Below are 20355 nucleotides of genomic sequence, written 5' to 3'. Positions count from 1 at the left end.
TTGCCTGGACGTGCTGCGGCTCTGACTGTGTCTCCCGATGTTCCCAACTCCAGCCGAACTCCCACTCCTTTCAGATTCGCAGCCTCACTCTGCCTCCTTCTCCCACTCCTTGGCTAGTTCCTTGCACTCTGCACTCTTCCTCCAAGTGCCATTATCAATTAAAACACGGCATTCCGATACCATATAGGTTCATTAACCTCGTCACCAATTTGTTGTGTATGTGACTGGTTACACAACAAAACTATAAATAAAAACACTAGAGACTGGAGCTAAATTAACAGGGGTTTTTACTTACAGAACCGAACTGAACACATATATGCAGATCAATTCGTGCCCAATAATGTGTTACTACAATATAAAAAGGTCCCATATTATACCATATATAGGCTATATGGTACAATACCCATAACTGTGTGGCTAGGCATAGCTCAAATACCATCTATAAATTTGCTGATGATACAACCATTGTTGGTAGAAAATCAGATGGAGATGAGAGGGTGCACAGGAGTGAGATTTGCCAACTAGTGGAGTGCTGCCGCAGTAACACCCTGGCACTCAACGTTACTAAGATGAAAGAGCTGATTGTGGACTTCAGAATGGGCAAGACGAAGGAACACACACCAATCCTCATAGAGGGGTCAGAAGTGGAGAGTGAGCAGTTTCAAGTTCCAGGGTGTCAAGATCTCTGAGGATCTAACCTGGTCCCAACATATCGATGTAGTTACAAAGAAGGAAAGACAGCAACTATACTTCATTAGGAGTTTGAAGAGAGTTGGCATGTCAACAAAAACTTCTATAGATGTACTGTGGAGAGCATTCTGACAGGCTGCATCACTGTCTGGTATGGAGGGGCTACCGCACAGGACCGAAAGAACCTGCAGGGAGTTGTAAATTTAGTCTGCTCCATCTTGGACACTAGCCTACAAAATACCCAGGACATCTTCAAGGAGCAGTATCTCAGAAAGGCAGCATCCATTATTAAGGACCTCCAGCACCCAGGGCATGCCCTTTTCTCACTGTTTCCATCAGGTAGGAGGTACAGAAACCTGAAGGCACACACTCAGGGATTCAGAAACAGCTTCTTCCCCTCTGCCATCTGATTCCTAAATGGACATTGAACCCTTGAACACTATCTCACTTTTTTAATATACATTTGTTTTTTGCACAATTTTTTAATCTATTCAATGTACATATACTGTAATTGATTTACTTATTATTATATTTTGTTTTTTCTTCTGCATTATGTATTGTATTGAACTGCTGCTGCTAAGTTAACAAATTTCATGACACATGATAAACCTGATTCTGACCTTTCAGTGAGCCACAGGCTTTGCAGCTCTCTGTACAGCCAAACCCATCAATTATAGTATACGTCCTACCAGAACCTGACTTCTCAAAATACATAACCTCACGTGTTCGGATTGAATTCTATCTGCCACTGATCTGCCTAATGTTTCAGATGATCCATGACCAGCTCTACCCTCAAAACAATCTTCACTGCCATCTATAACTCTACTAATTTTTGTGTCAACTGTAAACTTAATCAGATCACCTTCATTCTTGTCCAATTTACATATTAAAGGTCCTTGCACTAATCCTTCTGGTATCTGATTGTTGCAGATTTCCAGTCAGAAAAACAAAGCACATTCACCACTACCCTTTGCCTCAACACGTTATTGCAATCACCAAGAAGGCACACCTGCAGCTATACTTCATCAGGAGTTTGAGGAGATTTGGTACATAACCAAAAATGTCCAGCAAATTTCTACAGATATACATTCTGACTAGTTGCATCACTGTTTGGTCTGGAGGCTCCAAAGTGCAAGATTGAAAGAGACTGCGGAGGGCCGTAGACCCAGTCAGCTCCATCATGGGCACAGCCCTCCCACCTTTGAAAACATTCTCAGAAGGCAACACCTCAAGAAAGCAGCATCCATCATTAAAGACTCTCACCATCCAAAGTGCCCTCTTTGCCTTATTACCATCAGGAAGGAGGTTCAAGAGCCCGAAAATAATCAACAGCTTTCTTTCTACTTCAGATTTCTGAATGGCTAATGATCATGATGTAGTTAATTTGCTTTCACACTATTTTCTTACTATCTGTAGTAATTTTCTGTGTCTTGCACTGTAGTGCTGCCACAAGACAACAAATTTCATGACTTATGTCAGTGTTAGTAATCCTGGTTATGAATCATCAAGCCAATTTTGGATCTACTTTGTCAACAAGCAGTTCATTCCTCACACCTTTGTAATGGAAGGTCAATGGTGATTACAGACATCACTGATGAGTTGGTAAAATGAACAAGGCACCAGAGGAAACATAAACCTGCTGTACCAATTTAATGATGCAGCCATACTAAAACTACAAGTTTTAGTGCATTTCTTAAATGTTCTGAGTCTTTAAGCCTCTGCCACCTTCCCAAGTAGTGCAATTCAGATTCCAACCACACTCTGGGCGGGGAAGATAAAGAACTCTTGATATATATCCTGAACTTCTTGCCCCTCTCACAACCCTTTGGTACATTAGCACCTCTGCTGTTGGAAAAGGTTTCTCATTTCTTCCTCTCATAATTTTGCACACCTCTATCAAGTATTCTTATGTGCCAAGGAAAATGAACTCAGTCTATACAGTCTCTCCTCATAAGTCAAATGTTACAACCCAAGTAGAGTGAACCTCCTTGCAAATCTACTCTGGTCCCTCTACAGTGCAATACTGTTCTTCTTGTAGTGTGGTGACCAAGATTAAACTCCATCTGTCACATCACACTACCTCATCAGTATTGTCCACCAGAACAGTTCACCTCCTTTTACCAAGCCAATTTTAGATCCCATCGGTCATCCATTTTAATTCTACTTCCCATTCTGACACGCCCGTTCATGGCCTCCCCTACTGGCACGAGGTCACTCTCAGGTTCAAGGAACAACACCTCATATTCCGTCTGGGTACCCTCCAACCGGATGGCATGGACGTCAATTTGTCTCATTTCTGGTCATCCCCCTTTGCTTTTTCTATTCCCCATTCTCACTCCCCTCTTACCCCTTCCCCTCACCTTCCTCTATTACACACCCTTCTGTGGCCCACTGTCCTCACCTTTCAGCTCATTTCTTCTTCAGCCTTTCACTTTTCCACCCATCACCTCCCAGTTCCTCACTTCATTCCCCCTCCCCACTCACCTACCTACCATCCCCTCACCTGTGACTTGCCAGCTTGACTTCCTTCCCCTCCCCCACTTTCTATTCTGGCTTCTCCCCCCTTCCTTTCCAGTCCTGATGAAGTCTCAGCCTAAAACATCAACTGTTAATTCCTCTCCGTAGATTCTGCCTGACCTGCTAAGATCCTCCAGCATTTTGTGTTTATGCTCTCACAATGGGTTGCTGTCCCTTCAAAAAAAAAAACAAAGCATCAGTGGGGTACGTCACGTGATGACGTAGGATCGAGATGCTGGAACCCAGCTCTCCCGTAAAAAATCAATAAATTAATGTTTAAGTGAAGAAAAGTTAGTCAATACTTTCTAAAAGTTACTTATAAACTACTCTGGATTGTTTCAAGTTATGCCTCACAAACAGAAGATGAAGAAAACTACTACCGTGAAGACAATGCAAGGTGTAACAGAATCAAGGCCCACTTCTGCCAAAGAACCGCGGGCTCAGGTACATCTCACCTCCGGCGATACAGAACAGGGAACTGCGGCAACATTGACCATTTCTAAAGAAAAAGACCAACGAGAACTGCGCAAATGTGAAGGAAGGAGCATGCACAAACGAGAGCAACCAGAACTACAAATCCCAGTTACGACTGAAACCGAAAGTGAAAGTGAATCTGAGGGAGAGTCAGATTCTCTGGAAAAATCAGATGAAGATAGAGGTAAAAGTTTTTCTGGAAATATAGAAAAGACTTTGATGCAAATAATGCGTAAATTAGGCGCATTAAAAGTAATCAAAAGAAATATGACAAATATGGAGATTGTTTGATAAAATGACAAAAAGACAGGAAAAAATGGAAAAAAGAATTATAGATTTGGAAACTACAACGGAAGACATGGTTGAAAGAATGAATAAAATGGAAAATGATATTACTGCCTGGACATCAGAAAGAAAACAATTTATGGAAAAAATTGATAAGCTTGAAAATTTTAGTAGACGAAACAATATTAAAATTGTTGGACTCAAAGAAGATATAGAAGATCCAATAAATTTTTTTCAAAAATGGATCCCTGAAAAATTGGAAATGGAAGGAGAAACTCTAATTGAGATTGAAAGGGCTCATAGAGCCTTAAGGTCAAGACCTCAAGCTGATCAAAATCCACGATCAATTTTGATAAAATGCTTAAGATACCAAGATAAAGAAAAGATCCTGAAGGCGGCTGCCCAATGTGCCAAAAAGAAAAAACGGGCCATTGATGATAGAAGGGAAAGCAGTTCTTTTCTATCCTGATATAAGTTATAACCTTTTGAAGAGAAAGAAGGAATTTAACCCAGTGAAAAAAGTCTTATGGGAAAAGGGTTATAAATTTATAATGCGTCACCCAGCAACACTGATAATTTTTTTGGAGGAGGGAAAAAGAAGATTTTTTACCGATTATCTAGAAGCAGAGGAGTTCGCACAAAAACTTCCATTTATTCGCTAATTACACATAGAGACTTCCAAACGTAATGGATTAAAGATGAAAATAAAGACAGTGAATGGAAGTGATGGACATTTAAGGATGATACAGGGGAGAAAAGTAAAATTTCAGAAATACTAATTGAGAATAATATTTTTTTTCTTCTTTTATATATATACTTTTTTATGTTGCGGGGGGGCTGGGGAGCTTTGGATCGGTTACTGCGGGATTCACGTGTGTAATCATGGCGATCGCCATGACCCGTACAACAGAGGGGGGTAATGTTGTGTTTTTTTTTCACAACATTAGTAGGGGGGTATTTTGATTTTTTCTTTGTACTCTATTTTTCTTCTATCTTTTTGCCTGGGTGATCGGTGGGGACACACATAGCAACATGGAGAACTTCAAAAAGATTTCCCAAGATACCACGAAAGTTGAAAGATTAGGTATTATTATAGATTGGAGTAACATAATTAAAAATAACGACTAATTTACTGAATTTTTTAAGTTTTAATGTTAATGGGCTTAATGGACCGGTAAAACGAAAAAGAATTTTAACCTACATTAAAAAAATGAAAACAGATATAGCTTGTTTTTTTACAAGAAACACATTTAACAGACATAGAACATCAGAAATTAAAAAGCGACTGGGTTGGAAATGTTATTGCAGCTTCATTTAATTCAATGGCGAGAGGAGTTGCAATTTTGGTTAATAAAAATTTACCAATGAAAATACAAAACGTATTAATTGATTTGGCAGGGAGATATGTAATTATACATTGTCAAATTTTTTCAAACTATGGACTCTTATGAATATTTATGCACCAAATGAAAATGATGTAAAATTTATACAAGAGGTCTTTTTGAATTTGGCTAACGCACATGACAAAATATTAATAGGTGGAGATTTTAACTTTTGTCTAGATCCAGTTTTAGATAGATCAACAAAGGTTGTCACAAAATCAAAAGTAGTAAAATTAACTCTATCATTGATGAAAGACTTAAATTTGATTGATATATGAAGAATTAATCCAAAAGAAAGATTATTCATTTTATTCAAATAGACATAAAACATATTCAAGGATAGATTTTTTCCTATTATCAGCAAATATTCAAGACAGAGTGAAAAATATGGAATATAAAGCGAGAATATTGTCAGATCATTCTCCTTTGATAATGACAATGATAATGATAGATAAAGAGGAATCAATTTATAGATGGAGATTTAATTCAATATTACTAAAACATCAAGATTTTTGTGATTTTATGAAAAAGCAGATTCAGTTCTTTTTAGATACAAATTCACATTCAGTTGATGATAAATTTATATTGTGGGAAGCAATGAAGGCATATTTGAGAGGTCAGATAATAAGTTATACTCTAAAATTAAGAAGGCATATAGGATAGAAATAGATCAATTGGATAAAGAGATTACAAAATTAGAAAAAGAATCTCAAAGAAATATGACAGAAGAAAAACGACGAGAACTTATTAATAAGAAGTTACAATATAATACACTCCAGACATATCGAACAGAAAAAGCAATTATGAGAACTAAACAGAGATATTATGAACTAGGTGAAAGATCACATAAGGTCCTTGCATGGCAGTTAAAAACAGACCAGACTTCTAAAATGATAAATGCAATTCGAACAACAGTAAATAAAATTACTTATAAACCTTTAGAAATTAATGAAACTTTTAAGAATTTTTATTCTGAGTTGTATCAATCAGAATCACAAAATGATAATGTCAAGATAGAAAGGTTTTTATCACAAATAACTCTTCCAAAATTAAATATGGAAGAGCAGAAGGGATTAGATATGCCTTTTACATTGAAAGAGGTCGAAGAAGCTCTAGGATCACTTCAAAGTAATAAATCTCCAGGAGATGATGGTTTTCCGCCTGAATTTTATAAAAAGTTTAAAGATTTATTAATTCCTCCTTTTATGGAGTTAATACATCAAGCGGAAAGAACGCATAAATTTCCAGAATCTTTTTCGACAGCTATTTTAATAGTATTGCCAAAAAAAGATAGAGATCTTTTAAAGCCAGCATCATATAGACCTATTTCTTTATTAAACACTGATTATAAAATAATAGCAAAAATCTTATCTAACAGATTATCTAAATACTTACCAAAATTAGTACATATGGATCAAAAAGGATTTATTAAAAATAGACAATCGGCAGATAATGTAACCCGGTTATTTAGTATAATTCATTTGGCGCAAAAGAGGGAGGAAATGAGTGTGGCAGTTGCTTTAGATGCAGAAAAAGCATTTGATAGATTGGAATGGGATTTTTTATTTAAGGTATTGGAAAAATATGGATTAGGAGTATCTTTTATAAAATGGATTAAAACCTTAAATACTAATCCCAAAGCTAAAGTAGTGACAAATGGTCAAATTTCAACACCATTTCAGGTAACAAGGTCAACTAGGCAAGGTTGTCCATTATCACCTGCTTTACTTGTGTTGGCGATAGAACCATTAGCTGAATTAATTAGAACGGACCCAGATATTAAGGGTTTCAGAGTTAACCAGGAGGAATACAAGATTAACTTATTTGCTGATGATGTTCTGCTTTATTTAACAAACCCATTGCACTCGTTGCGTAAATTATCCTATAGATTAGAAGAATATGGGAAAATATCAGGTTACAAAATAAATTGGGATAAAAGTGAAATTTTACCTCTTACTAAAGGAGATTATAGTCAATGTCGATTAATAACTCAATTTAGATTGTCGGCAAATGGTATAAAATATTTAGGTATAAGAGTTGATAATGATATAAAGAACTTATATAAATTAAATTACTTACCATTATTGAAAAAAATTCAAGAAGATCTTGATAAATGGATGGTATTACCAATAACATTAGTAGGTAGAGTAAATACCATAAAAATGAATATATTCCCTAGACTACAATACTTATTTCAATCACTACCAATACAACTACCCCAGAAGTTTTTTCAAGAGTTAAACAAATATGTGAGGAAGTTTCTTTGGAAAGGCAAGATGTCAAGAATATCGTTGGAAAAATTGACATGGAAATTTGATCTAGGAGGGTTACAACTTCCAAATTTTAAGAATTATTATAAAGCAAATCAACTTAGATTTATTGCATCTTTTTTTGAGATAGACCGGCATGGATTAGAATAGAACTAGATAAAATAGGAAAAAATACACCAGAAGATTTTATATATAAATGGGAATCTAAATGGATACGGGAAAAGAAAGAATCTCCTATATTAAAACATTTGATTGACTTATGGAATAAGATAAATGTTGATGATGAGACAAAGAAATCTTTATTAGCAAAGAGATCTTTAATTCAAAATAGACTTATTCCTTTTACAATGGATAATTAACTTTTATATAATTGGTTTCAAAAAGGGATTAGATATATAGGAGATTGTTTTGAAGGAGGTATATTAATGTCATTTGACCAATTAAAGAATAAATATAAAGTATCAAACACTCTTTTTTGTTACTTCCAACTAAGGGCTTATTTAAGAGAAAAATTAGGTTAAACAATGTTATTGCCGAAATCTAATGAAATAGAAACTTTAATTCAAAAAGGAAAGATTAAAAAATTTATTTCTTGTATGTATAACTTGATTCAAAAACAGGCAATTAAACAAGGAGTCCATAAGTCAAGACAAAAATGGGAAAGTGACTTGAATATTAAAATTGAAGAAACAAATTGGTCAAGACTATGTCTTGAGAGTATGACAAATACAATAAATGTCCAGTTAAGATTAGTGCAATATAATTTTTTACATCAATTATATATTACACCACAAAAAATAAATAAATTAAATCCAAATTTATCCGATCAGTGTTTCTGATGTAACCAAGAAATCGGTACTTTTTTTACATTCTACTTGGTCTTGTTCTAAAATTCAACCTTTTTGGACAAATTTAAGAGTTTTATTGGAACAAATTATTGGAACACAACTTCCACATAATCCAATATTATTTTTACTAGGCGATATTGAAGGGATAAAACCGAAACCCAAATTGAATAAATATCAGAAAGAATTTATAAAAATTGCACTGGCCGTAGCCAAAAAGGCTATTGCAGTTACTTGGAAATCTGATACATATTTAAGTATAGATCGTTGGAAGAAGGAAATTTATAGCTGTATTCCATTTGAAAAAATTGCTTATAATTTAAGAGATAAATATGAAACATTTTTGAAAATTTGGCGCCCTTATTTACAAAAGATAGGATTAAATATATAGGTGCTCCGAAGATGAAATAATTGGTTATTTGGGGAAATAAATATATATACTAAAGTTATTACGAACTCCATGGAGCATGTGGGGATCTTCCGATATCCAGGCACTCTTTTTTCTTTCTTTCTTTCTTTTTTCTATAGGGGTGTTAGGGGGAGGGGTTAAGGGGAGGGGGGAAGGGTATATACATTTTTTGTTCATATATTTTCTTTTATTTCTGTAATTATTTGAAAACTCAATAAAAAGTTTATAAAAAAAATAAAAAATAAAAAATCAGGTTTGTTAGACATGATCTTTCCTTAACTATGGCATTCTGACTATCTTAGTTCTGCCCTTGACAGTGCAGATTAATCCAATCCCTCAATTTCCCTTTCCCCCAAGTAACCTGGACAGTGTCGGACCTGTCTGGGCTTGAACCTGGGTCTCCAGCGAGGCCGTCCAGAACTCTGCTACAGTACCCAAGGGCCGAGTGAGAAATGGACCCAGGTGCAGAGATCACGCAGGAGGCAGGAATGAATATTCAGACAGGTACTTAACTGGATATTTTGCCTGTCCAACACAGTTCCAAAACAAAGGCAAAAATCCAAATCAGAAATCCAGGCAGTGGTTTAACCTACCAAAACCAGAAGTCACAAAGAAGCAGGCAAGCAGTTCCAAATACATGACAGACTGAATCCAAAGTTCTAAAATAAACCCCCACAGGTCCAAAATACAAAAGTAGCAAGACAAGGGCGAAAGACATTCAGAAGGAATATAGCACTGGATTATAAGACTATCAAGCGTTAGCTCAAAGACTGAGCAAAGAACAGCACCATTCACACAGCAGAATAACTAGGCACAAGCGTAGTCAATTACCACACAAGTAACACAGCAAGGCTGGAATGTTTAGAAACCAGAAACATACTGGGGGATGGACCCCAAACTCCTGACACAGGGATACGCAATTATCTGGTTTATTGCTACTGTCCTTCTTGAACAAAAGGCATCATATTAGCTACCCTCCTGTCATTTGGCAACTCACCATGTACAGCAAACAATTAAGATTCTATCAGGGTCCCAGCAATGTCCTCCATCTCCCAGAGCATTCAAAGATGCACTCTATCGGGCTCTGGGAATTTATTCACTTTTAAACCTGCCTTAATTGGACAATGTCAGCAGGTACAATAACAGCATTGAAAAGAAACTGATTGCAAAGTTGAAACGGAACAAACAACTCATTGGTGAAGTGGAACTGACCGGACATTTCATAGAGCTGGGGATGAATGGCTCATCTGACTTATCCAGGCTCATCTACAGCTTACAGATATCTACTCACCATGTAGGGGTCCACAGACAGATACCTTGTGTGAACTTTCACCTGGCCATCCTGCAAGTCCTCAGGCAGATGACCCTCCTCCATTCTAAAATTCTCTGCCACAGGCTCATCATTCTTATCTGAAGACAAGAGAGGAGAACACAATTTCATCCATTTATTGAGAATACCCCCATCAAAACCCTATCACTGCAGTCATCTTCAGAGCAAACTTGTTCATTTTGGTATCTGAAAATAAAACTCATCTTAGCAAAAGTGGCCATGAACTGTCAGGAATGTCATGAAAACGTAACTACTGTTTATTTATTTATATGCCGTTGTTTGGTCTGCTCAGGCAGAGGCTGAGTTCGCAGTGCGGGGAATCTTTGGAAGATGACACGCAATATTACTACATCGTTGCAGTGTTAGACAGCTCTACAGCGACCACGGTGATGAGTGTCCTTCAGCACCCTCTGGAAGACAGCCAGTACGAGACTCTTAAGCAACTCTTCCTAGAGACTTTCTAACTTTCAACTGAAAGTTGATGAAATTGACGAGCTCAGCATGGGTGCAGGAAGCAGCACCAATGTAGCGAAGGAAAAGTTGGGGAGCAGTACCAGTATAGATTTGGAGCATAGATTGTTCTACATAACCCACGAAGAGGCAGGCATAGCTGGGGCCCGTGTGAGTGCCCATAACTACACCCTTGGTCTGAAGAGCTTGTCAATTTCATCGACTTTGTATCTAACTTCCACCCAGCCCTCAAATTCACTTGGTCCATCTCGGACACTTCTCTCCCCTTTCTCGATCTCTCAGTTTCCATCTCTGGAGACAGACTGTCCACTGACATCCTCTATAAACCCACTGACTCTTGTAACTACCTCGACTATACCTCTTCGCACCCTGCCAAATGCAAAAATTCTATTCCCTATTCCCAGTTCCTCCGTCTCCGCCGCATCTGTTCCCAGGATGAAGCTTTCAGTTCCAGGACATCTCAAATGTCCCCTTTCTTTAAGGATCGTGGTTTCCCTTCTGCCGTCATCAATGATGCCCTCACCCGCATCTCCTCCATTTCCTGCACTTCGGCCCTCACCCCATCCTCCCATCACCACAACAGGGACTGTGTTCCCCTTGTCCTCACCTACCACCCCACCAGCCCCTGGATCCAGCACACTATCCTCTGCAACTTCTACCACCTTCAACAGGACCACACCACTAAGCACATCTTTCCCTCTACCCCTCTCTGCTTTCCGCAGGGATTGTTCCCTCCGTGACTCCCTGGCTCCACTGCCCCCATACCAGACAGTGATGCAGCCTGTCAGAATGCTCTTCACAGTATTTGTTGACATACCAAATCTCTTCAAACTAATCAATATGTTGGGACCAGGTTAGGTCCTCAGATCTTGACACCCAGGAACTTGAAACTGCTCACTCTCTCCGCTTCCGATCTCTCAATGAGGATTGGTATGTATTCCTTCATCTTACCCTTCCTGAAGTCCAATCAGCTCTTTCGTCTTACTGACGATGAGTACCAGGTTATGCTGTAACACCACTCCACTAGTTGGCATATCTCACTCCTGTACACCCTCACGTCTCCATCTGAGATTCTACCAACAATGGGTGCATCATCAGCAAATTTATAGATGGTATTTGAGCTATGCCTAACCACACAGTCATGGATATAGAGAGAGTGGAGCAGTGGGCTAAGCACACACCCGAGGTGCACCGGTGAGGAGATGTTATCACCAATCCGCACAGATTGTGGGAAGTCGAGGATCCAATTGCAGAGGGAGGCATAGAGACCCAGGTTCCATAATTTATCAATCAGGATTGTGGGAATGATGGTGAGCTATAGTTGATGAACAGCATCCTGATGCGGGTGTTTGTATTGTCCAGGTGGTCTAAGGCCATGTGAAGAACCATTGAGATTGCATCTGCCGTTGACCTATTGTGGTGATAGGCAAATTGCAATGGGTCCAGATCCTTGCTGAGGCAGGAGTTCAGTCAAGTCATAAACAACCTCTCAAAGCATTTCATCACTGTAGATGTGCTCGCTACTGGGCTATGGCAGCCTCTCATTTTTTAGCTTCATTTTTGTTTTCTCCTGGAGGCTGGAGGCCGTCCAATTACGGCTTTTGTGGATCATAAACCCTGAACATTCGCCGTGGCTAAGGACTCTGAACCTTGGTCTGCTCGACAGCAGCGCCATCTTTCTCTTATTTCAGAGTTCACCACGGACATCCAGCGCGTCGCAGGCTGACTGCCTTTCCCAGTCCTTCACTGGTGCTGTCCATTTGGGCGTGGACTACACTCGGATGGCGGCAGACCAGGTTTCAGACCCAAGCGTGCAGGCGCTGTGTTCGGCGGACAGACGGTTGAAATTGATGGACTTTGCTTTCGGTGACAGTGGTGTTTCACTACTGTGTAATGTGTCAACAGGGCCGGTTGTGCCAACGAGCTGGTGGAAGCACGTTTTTGATGCGGTCCACGGGCTTTCTCACTCGGGCCAGAGAGCATCACAGAAATTGGTGACAGAAAAGTTTGTGTGGCATGGGCTTAAGGAGAATGTCAGAGACTGGGCTGGTGCTTGTTTGGCGCGTCACGTGCAAAGGTCATCAACATACCAAGGCTCCTTTAACTCCTTTCGTGGTCCCTGAGTGGCATTTCAACCACCTGAATGCCCGTTGCCCCCATCCCACAGGTTTACACACCTCCTTACCACCATAAGGACACACGTTGACCAGGGCAGTGCTGTTGTCGTCCATTTCAGCCACAGAGGTATCGCGAGCATTCGTTGGCTTGTGGATTACTCCATTCGGCGTCCCATCGGACATCTATTCAGACCGAGGGACGCAGTTTACACCTGATCTGCGGGTCAAACTGCACCAGACCACAGCTCATCACCCTCAGGCCAACGGTCTTTGTGAGCAGTTCCACTGTTCTGTGAAAAGCACTCTCCGTGCTTGCCTCAGTGAGGGCTTTGGGTGGACAGATTGCCATGGGTCACGTTGGGCCCGAGGACAGCTCCCAAGGCGGACTTTTCCTCTTCTGCGAAGCTCATTTTTGGGCAACCTCTGCCAGTGCCAGGAGTTTCTCCCAACTTCCACGGTCCGCTTCCCAGCAGCCGTCCGCTTTCATGGACAGCATCAAACTTGTGCTCCAGTGCCCATGATGCAGCACGGCCTGCCATGGTCGCACCTGTTGCTGGGTCTGCGGGAGGCAAAATATGTGTTTGTGCATCATGATGGATGTAGGGCTCCCCTGCGACCACCTTATGACGGCCCGTTTTTTACACTGGACTTTGGAGGTATCCTGGACAGTGTTCCTGTGGATCGTCTCAAGCATGCCTATTCGGACCTGGACTCTCCAGTGGAAGTGGCACAGCCCCCACATAGGGCTGGCCTCCCACCTCCAGGCCTTCTAACATTGATTATACTTCCTCCCCAGCACCTGCCGTGAAGACAGGAGTAGGTTTGGCTGAGTTTTGTGGGTCTCCGCTCATTTGACTTTGTCTGTTAGGGTGAATTCGGGGGGGGGGGGGTTGTAGGGACTCCTTAATTTCATTAGGCAGAATTCACCCAGACTGTTAAGGGTTAAGTTCACCATGTTAAGTGTTACGTTTTATGTTATTATGTTTTGGAGGCGAGGTACGTACACACACACACTGTATATGACATTGCCATTTGTTTGCGTTGGGAATAAAGTGTACATTAGAAGTAATTACACTCCTGTCGACTTTTGTCCGCACAATAGCACAATGCCTTACAGGACCAGTGACCTGGGTTCAATTCCCCTTGCTGTTCTCCCTGTGACTACGTGGGTTTCCTCCCTCAGTCCAAAGACGTACTGGCTGGTAGGTTAATTGTAAATTATCCAGTTATTAGGCCCAGGTAAAATCAGAGTTGCTGTGCGGGCCTGCTCAGATTCAGAATTGGGTTTAATATCACTGGCATAAGTCATGAAATTTGTTAACCTTACAGCAGCAGTGCAATACATAATAATAGAAAAAAACATGAAATACAGTAATATATATAAAATAAGTAACGCAAAAAGTGAAATAAAAAGGTAGTGAGTTAATGTTCATGGGTTCAATATCCATTCAGAAATAGGACAGCAGAGGGGAAAAAGCCGTTCCTGAATCATAGATTATGTGCTTTCAAGCTTCAGTACCTCTTTCCCAGTGGTGTCAAGGCATGAGCTGAGTAATGGGGGTCCCCAATGACAGACACCTTTTCAAAGCTTTGCTCCCTGAAGATGTCATAGGTACTATGGAGGATAGTGTCCATGATGGAGCAGCTCACTTTGATCCTGTGCAGCTGGTGTTGCAGCCAGTTCTGCACTGTATCTCAATCAACAAATAAAAACATTTAAGTGTACATTAGTGTGCTTTGAGGTTCAAATGAGGACAGTTCTTAATTTCACAGGATGCAGTAAAGTCACACCAATGGACTGGAGAAGGCTTTCTTCTACTCATTGTTACCTGATAGCTCCCTCTGCTGGGATTATGATCATGGTCGCCGATGATTTCATCTGGGTGGCCACTACCCATATTCACACCAGATATACCAATGCACACAAGACAGCTGTCTGCTCGTGTACAACAGTGGCACTAGCAGCAATGTGTTGGCTGCAGCAGCTTTGTTTCTACACAAAACATTAATTAAAAACTGCTGCTGCTGGAAATCAAATACAAACAGAAAATCCTGGCAACAGCAGATCAGAGTTAATGGTTCAGACCAAGAAGTCTTTGACAGAACTAAGACAAAAATATTAGTTTTAATTTAGTGAGAAGATGGAAGTGATAGACAGGACAAGGAAATAACGAAAACAAATTGGGCCAAATAGCTTCTAGCTTGCAATGGGCCTTATTATATAGAGTGAAAGTAGCCTAAACAGATGGGTCAGAGCAGTGAATTAATGGAATACAATGGAATTATGACTTAGTGGCACTTGTTACCAGTCTATCACTGCTGTTACCTCCACTGATCAGGGTCAGCCACGGGTGCTGTGTCCCAGCTGTCTAAGCGAGCCGGGGCAGTACGATATGGAGAGCAAGCTGTTGTCCAAGCAGCAGCCTCCCCCTCTCTATGCAGCTGATGAATCTAAAAGAACAGCAGAGACCACCAGCTTGGCGTCGCAGAAATTGCCAGTCAGCATTGAACTCAATGTAGGACTGCCTTAGTGACTCCAGCTCCTCAGTTTATTCCTAAAGCCTTGCCCACGAGTGGATATAGCCATAAGGCAGCGGATTTGAGATCAGAGTTTTCCTTTCGCTGGATGAGCTGCCAACCTCGGCTGATGAGCCCCAACTGCCTGAAGCAACTGGGGGTAAGGGCCTTTGCCCCTTCTCTTCAGTAGAAACAGTTCTGCCAAGCTTAGTAGCTAAGCCACATGTGAAGGCCAGGAGCTGGACTTGGTTGTTGAAACACCTGCAATTGTGAAAATTTAATAGGGGCCTGTCCCCACTGCCTCTCCTGGTTATAACGGTGGCAAGGAACCTCACACGAGAGAACAAGTAACAAGGACATTCCAGGCTGCCTTGAGCATGCTCCCAGTTCCATTTTCCTGCCAATTCCTCATAATCCCAGCTTCCCCTATAGACAAAAAAAAAAGGTCTGGCTATCCTGGCATTCAAGACATCCAATTATTCAACCTCCACTGCAATTCGGTGTTTAAAAAAAACTTCAAAAATTTACAGCATTCTGTAAAAACTCTTCTCATTTAAGGTAAAGATGAATAAATTTGTTCTGAAACAACCATCCTTTCAGAACCTATGTTGTGCCAGAACAGTATTTATTTCATAATTTCTCACTTGTTGACTGCTGAACTGCATGTTACAACCATTTTATACATCCTGACAATATAGGTCATTTTGGCCTATCAATTCTGTTAGCTCACAAAGCGATTTTATTCCCCAGTGAATGTAGCCCACATGGTGCTCTCGCTTGGCCACTCTCAAACTATGGGTTGAGTGAACAGTGCTGTGTAAAGTTTGGAAGTGTGCGCACATTAGGATGAATATCTGTGTAACTATGTTTTAGTGTTTGTCTTTGCTTGTTGATAAATAGTTAAAACTTACTCATAATTGCTGTCTTCTGACCTATTCACCAAATCTGTGAACAATTAGCATAGCTGGCAAGGATTTTGTAATGGAACAGAAGATGAAAATGCTTAAAGTGTTTAAAAGCAGAAATAAGAACGAGAACACCCTCTGTGATGAATGCCGAGTCCCAGGGTGGCCTGATAACAGTGCGGGATTCACAAGTCTTGCCAACCTACTGGGCTCCCACTGAATGAAAATGGGGCACCATTTTGCATCTGTGCTGAACAAAATGGCTGGGAGCTTAGACACTGCAGCCATTCCAGGTCCAATCAAAGGTGGATTTGTTCATCCTGTATGTGTTTTTTTTTTAATGATCACAAGCCACTGCCAGATACCAAGAACGTTAAGTACTACAGGACTATCCCATCAGTGAGTTGCTAAACAGTGGTGGAGCTGTACCGTTGTGTTGTCACCTGGGCTTGGTGAATGGCGTGCAGTGCGAGTGATTGCCTCGTAAGACCCTGGTGGACATAGGTCATATAAAACAACGCAAGTGCAGATCACTGGTTCACTGGAAAGACTGACGGGGGAAGTTGCGTTGCCTCAGTTATAGCAAGGACTAGGCCCTTACAGCAGGGTCCCCTACTGCAGTCGCCCAGGGGACGAGATGCCGGCGGCAGTGTGGGGGACAGCAGAAGCCTCTGTGGGCACACAGGAATCCATACTGAGCTGGGGGCTGCCCCACCCCTTCAGTGGCAAGACAAATTGGAGCAGGACAACTTACCATCAATTCTACCAGAGTCATGCCAGTCAGGGACTTCAGCTACATTTTATTCCCCTTTGTGACTGTTTTTCAGAAATGGTAACCCTGTGCTACATTCAGTATTCTGTGTGCTGTTGGTAATGTTTTGCACTTTGGTCCTGGAGGAACACTGTTTTGTTTGGCTATACTCATGTGTAGCTGAATGATAATTAGACTTGAAGTTGAACCTGAAGATAGGGCTCCCAGTTAGCAAGAAAAGCCATGAGGGAGATTTACAGCTTCCGGTGACTATCATAAAGCAACAGTACGAGATGATTTTGCACAAGGAGCAAGAAACAATGAGTGAAAGCATTGAATCAGTGCCGTATCACCACAGGGGAGGCTACCTGGTCAGCAGACCCAGACTGAAGAACTGGAGGACAGGATTACCAGAGAGCCTGTGGGCTTGTAAAGGTGCAGCTTGTAGAGGCTGCTAAACAACTGGGCCCCATTAAGGCCTGATGATCCTGATGTGTGGATGGAGGACGGGGAAGAGAGGTTAGAGGAGAGTCTGTAATTCCACCTGCAAAATTATTGTCCTTGCCCCTTATGCGCCAGAGACAGTCAAGTCTAGACCAGTGACCATGCAGTCTCATACCTGTTTGGGGAGGGGAGGGGGTTTTGGCCCATGGCCTGTCCCACCTCCACAGGACAAGATGAGGTGGAAAGCATAATAGACCTCTTTAAGATGGCAACAATGAGCATTTCTGCTACAGAACTGGTGGAATTGAGGTAGATATGGACAAAAACCGAGGGAGTAACTGGCTGGCTACGTGGCTATTGAGGATATGGCATGTGGAGGGGGCTAGAATTATCTTATCTAACAGAGAGATGGGTGCCCTGGGGAAGCTGTTGCCCCATTATCCGATAAACAGTGCACTGAGAATGCCACCCACTTCCCAAGGGGATGATAAATCTTTATGGGATCAAGCAACAGAGGTTAAAGTTAGGTATCCCTCCCTTGTTGAACTTAAAGTCCCAGAAGGCATGGTAGAGAAAAGGACTAAGATCCTTCGCTTGGGGGCTTTGGTCACAGGTATAATGATGGAGCTGACCCACCAGGGGATCATGGACTGGCTGTGACTGGACGGGTGCTTGTTTACAACAAAACAGATGCCTAATAGTTTGGTAACAAGAGCAAGTCATTTTCTGAAATGGCATGAGGTGTGACTGGTTTGCATGTTCCAAATGTGAGTTCAGCTCAGTGAGAGTGGGCGGGCTGTAGTGTGTTTGCTCATTCACTGTGGAAGGCAAAGGAACTCGCGAAGGCCCTGAAGGGAGAAAAGGACAAGGATGGATTTTGTTTTGTCTCTGTTTTTAGTTTGTTTCTTTATTTGGAATTGATTTGAGACCCTTTTTCTATACTGGTCATGTGAAACTCAGGTTAAGATGATGGAAATCTACACTTCTGTTACAGATATGGGATGCCCACATTTCATAAAGACATTGACAATTTGGGAAATTGGTGATTTGTTTGTTTTTGAAGGGAAATTGGAACATTTGGGTAGTGAACTGAAGCATGGCTTTTCTTAACAAGAATGTTTCAGAAGGTTTAAAAAATATAGACAACACACTGAGCTTCAGTTCTTTTGGAAAGAACTTTGCAAAATCAAGACAGTCACAATATGTCTCTCAAAATGCAAATAAGTAGACAGGATTTGGGTCATTCCTGTCTACTAGAATGCAAATGTAACCTAAACTGATCAACTGGCTGGAGTGTTCACTGATACCTTTAACCCTTCACTTCAGCAGTCTGAGGCCACCGATCAAAAGGACAATCTGGGTGCAGTGCCATCAGGGTGACAAGGGGCCACCCCAAACACTCACTTAGATCAAAGGGCAGTGGCTGGTTGTCTGATTATTCTGATAACCTCCTACTATTGAATGGAATGTGAACCTGAAACAAAGTTGCCTTGCTGATACCCCCTGCCCACAGTTTAGGCTATCAGAGATTGAAGGCTTGAAGTTAAGGATGTGATGAAAGTGTAATGGGTCAGTAGGGGAGGAGGCAACAAGCACACAGATGATAAGCTGCATTTTAAAGACTGGTTGAAATAGAGAAGACAGAAGTGTCCAAGATGTGATCAAATTTCTGGAATGCTTTAATGCCATTACTGCTTCGTCTTGTAGATAGCCTATAAGGGATATAAGGGACAGTGCAGATAGATGTCGGGATGTGATAGGTTAGAAATTGAGCAAGGGATCTGAAGTGAAGAGTATTTTCACTACCCTACTTAATTACATCTTCCTACAAACTTGACCTTCCTGGCACAGATTTCTGTCCAGGTGCCAAGAGGAGGGCTTAGTTTCTGTTCTAAAACTCACCATTACACAAGGATCGTCCACTACAGTGGGATCATCCGCAAGCTTGTAGACGTAGTTAGAGAAGAATCTGGTTTGTTGTGAGTACAGTTAGGGGCTGCGATTGCAGCCTGTGGGGCACCAATATAATTAGAGCAAAGGTACTTCTCGCTAACTGCAGTCTATTGATCAGGAAGCTGCAGACCCAGTGCTAGAGGAGGTGCCAAGTCCCAGATCTGGGAATTTAGAGATCAGTTTGCTTGGAATGATAGTACAAGGCCAAGCTGTGGTCAATAAACAACATGGATACATTTACTGTCCTGATGCTTCAGGAATGAGTGCAGGGCTGGGGATTTGGCACCCATACAAGACCTGCTTCACAGTAGGCAAACTGCAGTGTGTTAAGGCTGTCTGGGAGGTCAGAATTAATCTGTGCCTTGACAAACGTCTCCAAACACTTCTTGATGATGGATATCAGAGCAACAGGCAATAGTCATGAAGAATGTTACTTGTTTTGCGAGTACTGGAGTGATGGTGGTTTGCTTAAAGCAGACAGGAAACTCAACTTGAAGGTGGGGGAGAGTTAAAGTCTGCAAATACCCCCACCAACTAATCTGTAGAGGTTGAAAGGACACGACCAGGGAGTGCCTGGGCCAGATCCACTCTCCATGACTGTGGGCTGAGCTACGTATCAGACAGTCGGAGGTGGTAGTGACATTCCAATCCATTCTATGCACAGAACGTACTGTGTTCACCAGGAGGGATGTGCTGTTGTCAGTGATGCTCCCAGACTTTGTTTTGTAGCCTGTAATTGCAAATAAACCCTGCCACTACTGGGAATTTACTTTAGACACTGACTCTTGGTAGCCCTGATGGCTTTTCAGCTGTCATATTCTAATTTCTTGTATAGGTCAGGGTCACCCAATTTCAACAGTTTTAAATCCCAATAGGAAGTTTGTCTCCCCATTCATTGTTTTAAATCCCAGTAGGAAGTGGGTCTCCCCGATCATTCATGGTTTCCAATTTGGGAACACCCGAATTGTCCTCTTTGGTACATAATCCTCAACACA

The 20355-nt window shown here is 41.3% G+C and overlaps 1 protein-coding gene across 16 annotated transcripts in view; it reads right to left on the bottom strand.

Moving 5' to 3' along the window:
- ptgr2 (prostaglandin reductase 2) overlaps positions 1-20355 on the bottom strand; it is an 82001-nt gene that overhangs the window by 43888 nt on the left and 17758 nt on the right. For 13 of the 16 annotated variants that reach the window (XM_073040468.1, XM_073040464.1, XM_073040469.1 and 10 more), the window contains one exon: positions 10164-10282. The exons of the other annotated variants lie outside the window; for them this stretch is intronic. In XM_073040468.1, coding sequence (XP_072896569.1) covers positions 10164-10247 — 84 coding nt within the window. In that variant the 5' untranslated portion in view covers positions 10248-10282. The remainder of the gene's footprint in view (positions 1-10163; positions 10283-20355) is intronic. 16 annotated transcript variants of the gene reach the window in all.

Source organism: Hemitrygon akajei, chromosome 3 (assembly GCF_048418815.1).
Source record: "Hemitrygon akajei chromosome 3, sHemAka1.3, whole genome shotgun sequence".
NCBI classification, from domain to species: Eukaryota; Metazoa; Chordata; class Chondrichthyes; order Myliobatiformes; family Dasyatidae; genus Hemitrygon; species Hemitrygon akajei.
This window is presented reverse-complemented; position numbering and strand designations above follow the sequence as displayed.